Genomic DNA, 13,463 nt, shown 5'->3' with positions numbered 1-13,463 from the left:
TTTGGCATCGCTATCAACAACTCCTCCCCGACTTCAGTGCCCTTCACAACATAATGATCAAACTTCAGGTGCGGACGACTGCTAGCGACGTCACTGTCATCCGCGCCACATAGACTGCGCTGACGCACTCCAGCCTGGGCACAGGCAACACCAGAGCTCGTACAGACGGGTACAAGGACAGTCCTATACCTACCGTTGTTAATTTCATAAACATCCTCTGGATGAGTGCCCAGCTGTGCAGGTGAACAGGTCAGGCTCTGTTCGTCAGGCTGTGTGGTGGATCAACTGTTGTTATCACTGTAACCGTTCATTACTTGATCTTCCACCAAGTTCATAATGTTTGAACCATACCATTTACTCTGTGTAAATTTTCCTGTATATCTGCCACTCCCTGGCTACCTAGATGTCCCCTCACCCGTGTGCTAGCTCTAAGCATGTAAATACCCAGCTCACACTAATCTTGAAGTTCTTCCGTCTGTAGTCATTAAGTAATTATCATAACCTATCAGTTCTGTCATATATGTAATACCTCGTCTGTGTATTTTCGACTGATGGGGTGCCTGATTCAACAAACCTACATTTTTTTTTATTCATTTATCTACAAATCTCTAGCTTGTATAATGTCACAAGAAATCGACGCAAAATTCTCCGAGCCCCAGGATTCGAACCAGGGTCATTTGTTCGACTCGAGTAGTTTAACCACTTTAAAGGAAGTGGACAAGAAGAAGCTAAGAAGCCCCAGCAACACCTTCAAGGAAAAAACTGTTTACGACTTCTTTTGTTCTGTTTTTGTGCGAGACTTATGTCCGGGTTGTGCCATGTCATGACAGATACCAAACAATGTATCTTTTTGGCGGGCGGATCGCCAAATTGTAAGGCGAGAGGGACGTGTATAGTGTGTATGTAATGACCGAGAGCCGCTGGCATTGTAGAAGGGACATGTGGAGTTGATCGCTCAGCATCACGCCAACACTTGAGAGAGGTGATCATCATCTGTCGTCACGCCCTGAGGTCTAGTGTGTCAGTGATGTCGTATACTTTTATCTTGCCTCTACATCTCCTCCCCGCTGATCCCCCTCCTGGGCGAAACACCTGATTGTACGTGGCTAACGTCTCCCTCTCTCTCTGTGGGGGAAGCAGGTATCCCAGCCATCACCCGCTGCTCTCCAAGGTAAATAACCTCCTCTGTATAGGCTGGGACGGCGTTGGTGTGTCCCTCCTGCTCCTCCTCCTCCCTCCCGCTGGTGGAGTTATGGTTGGCAGGTTGACGTGGCTCCTCCACTCACCTGTAGTTTATGACAGGACGGTGGCCGAGCCTACGAGTCAGCCAGCGTCTTGCGAGTGTTGAAATCATGATGGCCGCCCTTTTCTGGGGGGCGGGGGGCCCTCTCTCCTCTGCTGTATATATGTATTTGACTAATCCTATATCATTATCTCTCATTCTCCTCTCTACATCTGGCGTTGCTCATTCTGTCCCTGTACCCTTCCATTTCTCATTTCCAGTGTATACTTATCATCGATGTAAGTTTTGCCTCGGTTATTGTTCATTATGCATTTCCTTTCATGTTCTTTCCATTGTCACTCCTCTGTCGCCATTCTACGCCAGTCATCTCTCCCTCAAACGCCTGTCCTCACGTATGTCCGCCAGGCTTTCCAGATTTCTCTCCTCCACTTCCACCGTGGGGCCACCGTGGGGTGGTTGTAGCTCCTTCGTCCCCTCTCTCGTAAGGAATGAGACAAATGACGCGTCTCGCGTTACGTGAAAATCGATGAGATGGACCTCCGAAAAATGTGTGTCTTGAGTGAGGAGGAGGGAGGGAGGGAGGAGGAGGGTGAGGAGGATAAGTGGCTAGGGGGTTGAGGGTGGATTATAGTGGTCAGCGGACGTGATCCATCGATTGTATAGTCCTGATGGCCGTGCGGTTACAGACAGGGAGGTGGGTGGTGGCGGTGGTGTGGTGCCGTTCGCTAGGGGTGAGGGGCTGTGTACCGCGTCCTGGTCATGCCTGGGGGGACGCGAGAGGAACCTGCTGGTGTAGTTCTGAAGAGGAGTCTGACCTTGTGGTTTACACTGAGGTGTGCTGGGCAGCGCGGGTGTCGTACGTTTTGAGTGGGAGGCTTCGTGGAGTGAATCGGGAAAGACCTGTTGCAGGCGAGGTCAGCACTTAAGTAAAGGGGCGGTGTGACCCCAAGTACAGGTCAGGAAATAAGATAAGTAAAGTGGTGGTGTTGGATTCACAATGACCCCAGACAGGAAAAAAAAAAAAAAAAGAAATGGATGTGTATTGAACCTAATTTTGCCTGAGGGGGGGATGATGAAAATTATTCTTCACCGCCAAAGTATATTGAAATTTTTTTTCACTAATCTCTGATGCCTGTGGTGATGGTACACCTGCAGTGCCCTCGTGTGGTTATGTGTGGTGATGGTACACCTGCAATGCCCTCGTGTGGTTATGTGTGGTGATGGTACACCTGCAGTGCCCTCGTGTGGTTATATGTGGTGATGGTACACCTGTTGTGCCCTCGTGTGGTTATGTGTGGTGATGGTACACCTGTTGTGCCCTCGTGTGGTTATGTGTGGTGATGGTACACCTGTTGTGCCCTCGTGTGGTTATGTGTGGTGATGGTACACCTGCAGTGCCCTCGTGTGGTTATGTGTGGTGATGGTACACCTGTTGTGCCCTCGTGTGGTTATGTGTGGTGATGGTACGTTCTACAGTGACGGTGGCTGAGGCAGCCAATAGACGGCGACGCACACGGGGGGGAGTCTGGCATCACGCGCCCTTCCCACAGCACCTGACGAAGGGGTCCTGGCATACCCAGAAGATGCCTTAGATAAAGGAGAGGATCGCCTTACGACGGTCCAGATGATGTGAGGAAATAGTATCGGGAACATGTGGAACAGAGTCGCTTCGGGTTACCTGCGGTGAGCCCGACTACCTCCCTCTACCTCGTGAGTCGAGATTCTACCTGCGGTGGTCCCTACGATCCCTCTACCTATCTACCTTCCGAGGTAGAGTTGGTCGATTGTCGCCTGATGCGCCAGGATGACCACGGTGAGGGGCGCGGGTTCGGTGAGGTGGTTCGAACGTTGTTAACTAATCCCCGTCGTGCTTCACTCAGCTCCAAAGACGGATAGTGAAGCTTCGGCCGCATGCAAAAACGTTTCTAAAAGCGAGGTCTAGATCATCGTGGGGGTACAACCTCAGCGAGCGGCCTTCACCATTAATCAAACTCTGTTCTGCAAATTGTATTTTTCTTTTTTTTTTTTCATTCAGTAATCGCGTCGTAATAAGGACGAACCGGTTTATGGGTCGAGTCTCAAGACAGAGAAGCCTCCGAAGGTTGAATACGTAATGTACCTTCTAGTGCTAAGCGCGAAGCTATTCTTTTTCTTTAGCACGAGAGATCGTAAAGAGCTACTCTTAGTTTGCGACGGAATTCTATGCCTTCAGACACGAGTGATTCTTGAGCCAAGAGGGTCTTGGTAAGTTTTTAAGAGAAGTAAAATGAAAAGCTCCTTCGCCCGTCGTGCTCAAGGCTCGCACCTTCGTGTTCAAGGATCATTCCTGCGTGCCGGAGGAGGTCTTAACAAACAGCTGGTAATAGTCATTTGACGTTTTACGCTTCAGCCGCACGCATCAATGGCCATCATCATCATCGTATGTCATCGTTAGTCCCGCGAGCGAGCGAGCGAACGCGCAGCCAGTCAGTCAGTCAGCCAGACAGCCCACCAGGCGTCCGGTATTAAACTCGATCTGACCACATGTGCCAGCAACACCAGGCTTGGCCAAAAGGGGGGTTTTAATTTACAGCCATCCTTCCCTCCCTTGGCCTCTCCCTCTCCCTCTCTCCCTCACACCCCGAGGTGTCCGACGGGCGAGAACAGGTCGAGGAGGGAGATAGTCTCCTCCTCCATGAATCTTGGTGTGCATTATCACCCCTCCTGTCACCCCATGTATGGTGAGCTAATGAGTATCATTAATACTGGTTGACAATTATAGACGTCATGTACAGTGGCCTCCTGATAAATATAAGACGTGTGGGTAATTATCAGGGGCTGGTGAAAGAGATGGTCTGTTAAGGATAATTAGCGAAGGGGGAGTGATAAGGCGCCAGCTGACAGAGATGTTATGTGATGGAGATCACGAGGGAGTTGGAGATGACACTGATCGTTCGTCTCGCTTCCCACCGAACGTGAGGAAGACGAGGCGGCGAACGCGAGGTCCTCCTCCCCACAGGCAAATCCACAGACGACACGGACGCTATCTCTTGTTCCTGGAGCATTGATAGTCTCTCTCTCTCTCTCTCTCTCTCTCTCTCTCTCTCTCTCTCTCTCTCTCTCTCTCTCTCTCTCTCTCTCCCACAGTACTCCCAATCCAGCGGCGTATTCCCCCCGTCCGGTGGCGTCGGTTGATACGCAGCGGATGAGTTCCTCCTGGAGGTGTTGCTGCACGTGAGATACGCCCGCCTGTGTTGTGTGAGAGAGAGAGAGAGAGAGAGAGAGAGAGAGAGAGACGTTTACATTAGCTTTCCAGAGATAATTCTCGGCCAGATAAGTTTAATCTTATTGGCTGACGGCTCCTGTTTCTGAATCGGTCACTTCGAAGTGGTCTGAGAGCGGCGGATGGCCTCGCGATCGCAAGTGGCATGTGATTTCCGAGTGCTGTAACGTCATGCGTCAGGGAAAGTTGTCGTGGTCTTGGCCGTGACGTTTGTCCACACCACAAAGAATACCAGCGTGTTCTTAGCTCACACAGTAGGAGAACTAAGGTGTTTTTAGCTCACACTTCAGGCAGACTAAGGTATCTAAACTCAGACCACTGAAACAGTGTTTCTCAAGTTCACACCACTGAAACAGTTATATAACTCTATAGCACTGAAACACATTTACGTAAGATCACCACAGAAACTGTTTCATATCCTTGCCAATACCGAAACCAGATGTTTCATTGGATCAAACCACCGAAACTCAAGTGTCTCAAGTTCACAGAAGTTCACAAAAACCGAAACGTAAAGTCTCGTAAGCTCACACCACCGAATCACTTCATTGAAACTGTTCGACGTTGAAACGTGAGACAAGCCACATACATACACAACACAAGTCGAGGTTCACACAGGAAGGAAGAGCACAGTGATATGCCTCATCTCCCTAGACGTCACAGGATCTCACCCACGAAGACGAACAGAAGCAATTGAATTCATCCGCTTCGCTCACTCGCCTGTATCGTAAACCCTCCTCCCTCTCTCTCGGACCTGGCCAAAGGTTCTCGGTGAAGACGTTCCACGTCCTTGTCAGTTTATTAAACAGTGCTGAGGGGGGGGGGGGGTGGATCGCGGCAGGCGGTTTAGATAAGCTGTTTACACTCGTGAGAGACGGTAACATAATCAGTGGCAAACTGGTTCCTAATATTTCACGTTGCTCCTGGGATATTATATACGTAATTTATGTTACTGTTGGCAGCAAGCAAATATTCGTATACAATTTTTTTTTTCCCCACCTCTAATTAGAGCCTTGCAGTTGTGGTATGTATAGCCTTTGATAATTAACTTTCCTCGATAATTAACTTATTCTTTCATCCGTCATTACCACGTAACTCCAGCCTGTTTAAGTATTTTATGGTACGGTAGACAGGAGGGGAAATAATGATCCGATCTGAAAGTCCCGAGTCTCGAGTAAACAGGAATGCAGGGATGGAGGGTGGGAGGGAGATGGCGATACGATCGCAGTGTTAATTCAAGGAACCTGTTCCTCACCTCTCTCTCTCTCTCTCTCTCTCTCTCTCTCTCTCTCTCTCTCTCTTGTGTAAGTTATTTTTTATCTTTTAATCTGCCTTCGATGATCACCTTGAGAATTATGCGCGCCCGTCTGGTGTTATTAAGACAGCCCGAATGAGGTGAGGACAGATAAGAGTATGGGTTATCAGGGGGGAGGAGAAAGACAATGGAGTGATAGGAATGCGGTGGATGGTTGGGTGTTGACACATTGTGTGTGTGTGTGCACTAGGCCGAGGTGTTGGGGGTAAGGGAAGGGTGAAGGGAGCTCGCCCCCCTCCCCGAGCTTCGGACTGGTTCCCATGAGGCTTCGAGATGTTGGGGTGGGATAAGGTAATTGCAGTCCACTAGCGGTAGCATGTGTAATAAATCAGGAGGGGAGTCTGTGTGTTATTATATATATATATATATATATATATATATATATATATATATATATATATATATATATATATATATATATATATTGCGATAGAGTAAGAGTGTGCTTGTAGGATGAGGAATCGTAGTAATAGGGTGAAGACTGTAATTGGGTGGGAATTTACTGCAATAGGCTGAGGGTCATTTATTGTAATGGGTTGAAGCTACGGCGATCATCCTTGGGCCCCTGAGGACACGTTCGTGGCGGCCACAAGTGATGCAGTCTCGTCCACAGCGTTGGGACAACCCCCCCCCCCCCCCCCCCCACACACACACACACACACACACACACATACACACACACCGTACGCGTCTCTGTCTGGCCATCTCATCGCTTCTTGGTCGGCTCATTATTAGCTCAGGTCTGGATTCCCACTCTCCTTTTAGAGAGCGGTAGCAGTGCGATGGCGTCGTGATAACCCGGCGCACAATTATACGCTCGACCAGACAGACAGACAGAGATTAAATAGTGTGTTCCCGTCCGTTCGTTTGTACGATCGCAAACGGACGTGTGAGTGATTCGGGTTCACCCCGAGGTTTCGAAATGGTGTTCGAAGCGACGAGAGTTGCTTCACCCATTTTGGAAAACCCAAGGTACAGTCCTGCATGACGTGAACCAGTGATTGCCTCCTCTGGTGAATCCTGGTGGTCGAGCCGTAACGTTAATGTTATATTTGACACTTCTACCTTCCGTAGGGCAAACAGATCTTGACGTGTAAGTCTAGGGACATAACGAGATTAATTCCACTCGCTCTCATCCCCCCCCCCCTCCCGTGCCTCTGGCCTGTCTGTGTGTACGTACGACATCGGATCCAAGATAGATGAAGTTCGTTTCATACGTCAGGTGTCGGATTACCGACGAACCTCCCTCGTGAGCGACTGGGATGGATTAAAACAGATAACCTGATAAGTTAACCACAAGTAGGGGGGGGGGGGGGCCTTGTTCCTCGCGTGTCGCTTGTTAGTTAAGTATGGCTTATGTATAAGTTTCGTGTAATATATATATATATATATATATATATATATATATATATATATATATATATATATATAGCTGTGATGAAGGGCTAGGCCTACATGGGGTTGCACCGCGAGCGACAGGTCACCTCCAGCGAGGCTCTATCGTCGCCAGTAGACGAGAGAACGCCTCCAGCCCCGCCAGCTGGTAAGTGGTAGGAGAAAATAAAGCAATTTGGTTTAATTGACGATAATAGGTGTAGTTCCCCACACTCATGCCGATGAATTTGATTGGTGACGGGAACCAGTTTTGAGTGACGAGTATTGCTGGTGAGGGTTGAGGGGTAGTGATGGTGTTGCGTCTCGTTGCAGAGTGCAAGGCTGTCATCAGCGAGGGCGTGGACGTGCACCTGTCCGCCAGCTCCCACAAGCCGTGGCACCGCAGCAAGTCCTGCCAGCCCAGGGACGCCTCCCTCCACTCCCACAGGGCCTGGTGCGCCCGCAGGAAGGACGGTGAGTTGCTCCTCCTCCTCCTCCTCCTCTACCTCTTCCTCCTCCTACCGAGAGGTCTTCCTGCTCGACCAACGTACATTTCATTTTTTTGTGGGTCCTAACACTTCTGACACTGACGCCACACAGTCTCTCTCTCTCTCTCTCTCTCTCTCTCTCTCTCTCTCTCTCTCTCTCTCTCTCTCTCTCTCTCTCTCCTCTCTCCATTATCATGCGATAACCTCACCTCAATACGTTGTACTACCGTCATATATATATAATCATATACTAGATAGTATAGTGTTCACATGTCTAGCATAGTACAGTGTGACGTATACTTTTGATTTACCTCCGGGAGATGTTTTATTGGCACATCGTCCTCCACAACTCACACGTTGCCCACCTCCTGGGAATTTTATGTTGCTATTCTTTTTTCCCCCCAGTATTTTCAGCGCCCTTAAGACCTTGCCTTTAGAATTACTGCTGTGTATTTAAAGTCATGCTTCACTGTAAATTTGTACCCTCGACAGTTACAAATGTGTTTAGAGTGATTAATGGTTTTCTATCTCATGTTATTAAGAATATTATTTCTTTTGTTTCGTCTCTGCTGTACCCACGTATTTGTAATCTCAGTTTCCTTTTTACGTCTGGTGTTGCGTTATTCCTTCCCACTTATTAACCACCTACTTTCCCCCCCACTGTCTCACATCACTAGTGGGTCTCCCAAGTGGGATCTGCGTCACCCCGACTTACTAAACAGAATGTCTCCCACTTACCCCCACAGCATGCACCAGTGGGTGTCAGTGGGTCGTTATTATTATCATTTTTTTCAGTGCCACTTCATTCTTTTCCCTCCAATTGTCAGAGCACCAGTGGCTTCAGTGGGACTTGGGACCCCCCCACCTTGTCACAGGGGTGATCACCAGGGGCCGAGGTGACACTGGACGCAAGCACTGGGTCAAGGCGTACACCCTCACCTACTCCAACGACTCCAAGGTCTGGTTCACCTACAAGGATGGCAATCACCTCGACACAAAGGTGAGCGATAAGGTGAGCCAGGTGAGGTCTTTGGCTAAGGTGGAGGTCTAGTGTGTAAGCTTAGGTGAAGAGGAGGTGGTAGATCTTCAAGCGTCAGCTTGGGTTCCTAGGTGAATCTTGGTGGTCCCAGGCTGTATGTTTAGGTGGAGACGTAAAGTGGCGAATAGAATAGAGGTGAAAGAGGGGACCACCTAAAATGAGGTAGGTATTTAGGTGGATAATTCGAGGTGGTAAGTTGATAACTGAACTCTGATAACACAGAAATGATAGTAATTACTTTGGTCCGTCGAACGCTTATAAGAGGGTGGGAAAAAGCTTTGTGAAGGGACAGTGTACTGGGAAGAAAGCCTAGGGAAAGTAAAGCTTTGCCGGGAGAAAGCCAAGCTTAGGGAAAGCTTCACCAAAGAAGGTTTGGTCACTTTATGCCCCAAGAAAAGCTTAATGGAAGGTTAAAAGTGAGCGAACGCTTACTTTAAGGAAATCTTAGGTAGAGCTCCCTTGGTGCAGTGGTTAACGTTGTTGATCATGAGTCACGCACTGGGACCGTCCGGGTTCGAATCCTAGACGCGGTGGAAATCGGCTCGCAACCAACCCCTGCTGTTCGTCCTTAGGTTAGGTAAGGTTCAGAGATGGGTAACCTGACTTAGACTAGGGCATAGATAGATAGATAGATAGCTCGCTCTCGCACACATGTAATATGCTTGTTGTCATGAGTTGTTGCTGGAGGATCGTAGCCATCTGCCATCTAACCCTGGCGTCCACATCCTCCCGCTTAAAACCCCCTCCCCTGCAGCAGGACCCAACCCCCCTGACGCATGTTGTGTCGCCTTGCCGCCAGGTGTTCGGCGGGAACCTGGACAAGCACACCGAGCGACGCCACTACCTCAACTCCCCCTTCAAGGCCCGCTACGTGCGGCTCCACCCCAAGCGGTGGCGCAAGTCCATCGCCCTCCGCGCCGCTCTCTTGGGCTGTCCGCACACTGGCGACTGTGGCGACGGGTTCTTCAGGGTCACCCCGGACACCAGCTGCGGTAAGTGCGGGCCCCCCTACACTAGACACCAGCTGTGGTAAGTATGACCACCTTAGATACCAGCTGCGGTAAGTGCGTTAGGCACGACGACCACCCAAACCCCTTTAGGTACTTGCTGTGGTAAGCACGAACGACCCCTCCCGTCGCTATCAGGAATATCAAGTACTGGCGACTCCCCAGGAACAATGGTCTGGTCTGGAAGGAGCGGCAGCGGCAGTGGGCATTAGTGTCTGGATGTATGATGGAGGATCAGAGGTGGTAGTGGTGGGTGTCCGGCTCTCTCTCTCTCTCTCTCTCTCTCTCTCTCTGAGAGGGGCCCACCCACCGCCGCTCTGTCACTTTCCGCAGTGGTGGTGGACGCCATTGACTCTCGTCGGTTTGAAGGTGTGCTGTGATGGTGCCATTCGCTTCGTTCCAGAAAATGCAAGAAAAGAAGAAAACTCTTGAGACCTCGTAGTGTTTTAAGTCCCCTTGACCTCGTTCCAGTGGGTGTCTCTGCCCCTCGTAGTAGTAAGATCTGCCATTGACCTCTTTAAAGGGTTCAGCTCATCTCTGGGGTGGTGGGTCACATGTCGCGACACATTTGAAAAGGATCTGATCTTGTAATCTGTTATGTTGATGTTCTTTTTGGAATCATCCATCTTATGGAATATACCCCCACCCCGCCCTTCCTTTTTTTATCCGGCTCTGTTGGAATAAGGAGATAAGCGATGCCTCGATCAAAAGCGATGCCTCGATCAAAAGCGATGCCTCTAAATGCCTCGTCGTTCGTGCGACCGCCGGACTGAGAGATGAATCGGTGGGCGAGGCTGGACGTCATCGTTTATTATAGCCCGAACCTTCCAAGACTAGCTGGTGGGTGGCCGCTCCCTACCCCACACACACACACACACACTCTCTCTCTCTCTCTCTCTCTCTCTCTCTCTCTCTCTCTCTCTCTCTCTCTCTCTCTCTCTCTTTGGGAAAGAATTATGGTCCTCAGATAAGTTACAGGCCGTTGTGGTAAGTAATTTGTGTATATAATTACCGACCAGCCCGCCACAACTACTGGTTAATTAGGAAGGGTATTGTCTGCATATATATATATATATATATATATATATATATATATATATATATATATATATATATATATATATATATATATATTCCTAATTCCTATGACTCCCCGTGGACTCATAGGAATATACTTAATCACGCGCAAAATTGTGATCCTTTCCAACACACACACACACACACACACACACACACACACACACACACACACACACACACACACACACACACACATATATATATATATATATATATATATATATATATATATTCTTTCTTTCATACTATGTGTGTGTTTGTTTGTATTTGTATGATCTTGGTTGATGATTGGTAGGAAAGAAACAGCAAGTCAGAACAACAGAAGTGTAGTATTTCTCTCTCTCTCTCTCTCTCTCTCTCTCTCTCTCTCTCTCTCTCTCTCTCTCTCTCTCTCTCTCTCTCTCTCTCTCTCTCTCACACACACACACACACACACACACACAAAGTCGCACTATCTCCAGCTCCGGCCTTGTAATCCCCCCACCCCTCTCCCTACCCTCTTAATCGAGAGAGAGAGAGAGAGAGAGAGAGAGAGCCTTGTTCTCCCCGTCCCCACTTCGTTTTCTGTTGTGCTGTTGCTTCCCCTGGCAGCCGATGCTCAAGGTCTATACAATTATGTAATCCTTCCAGTTCATTTGCCCTCATCAGACTCTCTCTCTCTCTCCTCATTAGACAGGCTTTTCGGGATTTTTTTTGTGCTTGTACCCTCGAGGACCATGTAAAGTTGGTAGTTTTGTGTCGGTTTGCCGGACTGAAATCCAAAGTTTTAAGCCGGTTAACTGCCAGATTACCTCGCAAAGTTTTTCCCGGCCGGCCGAAGGATTTTGCTGGATTGAGGCACGAACAAGAAGAGGAGGAGGAGGAGGAGTCGGCTGGAACGAGATATGGTCTGCAAAGCCATTTTCCGATTTTTCCTTGACCATCATTTGGTTTGTGCTCAGTGGCCCGTCGTGGTCTCTGAAATGACCTTTGTAAGGTCTTTGCGTGGTCTCTTGAGTCGTTATTATGTAAACCCGTGTGGTCATCTTCCCCGTTCATGTTTGGTGCTTGTTGGTACCCATGTGGTCTTTGCCCGACCTTACATAGAGGCCTGTGTGGTCTTCATTGTTTCCCTATGGTCCTCACTGGCTGTGTCTGATGTCTTTTGGGCTTCGGAAAGCTGTGTGGTCTTCAGTATCCTCACATGATCCTCCTTAGCTCTCTGTGTGATTCAAACGTTGCCTGGCTTCACCAATATTTTTTTTCTTAATGGGGACATGGTTCCTAAAGCCTTTATAATCATCGTTTTTCCTTTGGTTAAATATATACTTTCAAAGATGTAGAGTTTTGCCCCCCCCCCTTTTTTTCTTATCTATTTGCAATGGCACTCTCTCCCCCATCCAAATTTGATGCATTTCAGACCATAAAATTGACCTATGCATGTGGTCGTGACCCTGAATGCCACCGTTCATCCTAAGAAAATAAACATATGTGTTGTAGAGGACGAGAGAGAGAGAGAGAGAGAGAGAGAGAGAGAGAGAGAGAGAGAGAGAGAGAACTCTCGTTGCTCTTGGTTAAGTTAGTATGGGTTTTTTTTCTCCCCCTTTATTAGGATGAAAGAAAAAATAAGAAAAAAAAGGTGTGACAAAAACTGGAGCTCAGGTCCCAGACCTGCGACCCCCCCCCCCCCCCCCCCCCCCCCCCCCCCCCCCCGTTCGTGTGGGTAGCGTCTACAGGTCACGCTGCTGAGGGACTCCTGTTAACTTGAACCCTCCTCACCACCAGCGAGGCAGATCCATCGACGTCACATTATAATGCAGCGCCGGGCTTAATCGCTACCACCTGATCGCGCTGAACAACACATGTCTTCACCCCTGAAGGATTATCTTTTAAAAGTCCTTGACTAACGAACCCTGTCGAGTTTCTTTTATATATATATATATTTATGTATATGTATATATATATATATATATATATATATATATATATATATATATATATATATATATATATATATATTTAAGATATGAGCCATTTAGAGCTCACAGCCTAATATGCTCGTCATCCGTCTTGTGGCGAAGGAATGTGTCTCAAAAAGGCTTGACTTGTCTAAACAGCCGGCAAACCTCAGAGGTGGACAAAACGACCCCGGTGACATTTCCATCAAAACTTGGCGAGGCTCGTGTGTTGAGGGAGAGAGAGGGAGGCGGCGTTTTCGAGCCACTTGTATTTACTGGCAGATGAACCACGGCAAGAGAGGATCGGACGACCGTCAAAGCAGGTGTTTATGGACATCAGGAGGTGAAACACACAGCGCCAGGCAGACAACGTGAGCTTGTTTCTAAATCTCTGGGGCTCCGTAGAGGGGCTTGGAAGACGACGACGGGTCGAGAGCGTCAGGAAGAGTACATCGGAACAGGGAGAGGGAGGGTGGGAGGGAGAGCCGGTCAGTAAGACCAGAGCAGCACCGAAGTTTACGAGCAGCGAGCGATCAAGCCTCAAGGCAGGCGACTCGCCTTGGAAAGTGTCGGACCATCATACTTGGTCGTTGAGAGAACACCCCTCTCAGGAGTGCGCAAGTCCCCTCCCGCTAATTACATCCTCATGCTGGTTACTTAATCACTTGCCCAGGAGGACTAATGGAATACTAATAAGGCGACTTCACCACTGGAGCCTGAC

At 48.7% G+C, this 13,463-nt stretch overlaps 1 protein-coding gene across 3 annotated transcripts in view; it reads left to right on the top strand.

Moving 5' to 3' along the window:
• Positions 1-13,463, top strand: part of LOC139754060 (lactadherin-like) — a 247,289-nt gene that overhangs the window by 216,167 nt on the left and 17,659 nt on the right. For 2 of the 3 annotated variants that reach the window (XM_071671078.1, XM_071671076.1), the window contains exons 6-8: positions 7,525-7,665; positions 8,507-8,691; positions 9,518-9,710. In XM_071671078.1, the coding sequence (XP_071527179.1) occupies positions 7,525-7,665; positions 8,507-8,691; positions 9,518-9,710 (519 nt within the window). The remainder of the gene's footprint in view (positions 1-7,524; positions 7,666-8,506; positions 8,692-9,517; positions 9,711-13,463) is intronic. The other variant, XM_071671077.1, reaches the window with a different exon arrangement.

Source organism: Panulirus ornatus, chromosome 16 (assembly GCF_036320965.1).
Source record: "Panulirus ornatus isolate Po-2019 chromosome 16, ASM3632096v1, whole genome shotgun sequence".
NCBI classification, from domain to species: Eukaryota; Metazoa; Arthropoda; class Malacostraca; order Decapoda; family Palinuridae; genus Panulirus; species Panulirus ornatus.
The sequence above is the reverse complement of the archived record's forward strand: the minus strand, read 5'-3'. Positions and strand labels throughout refer to the sequence as shown.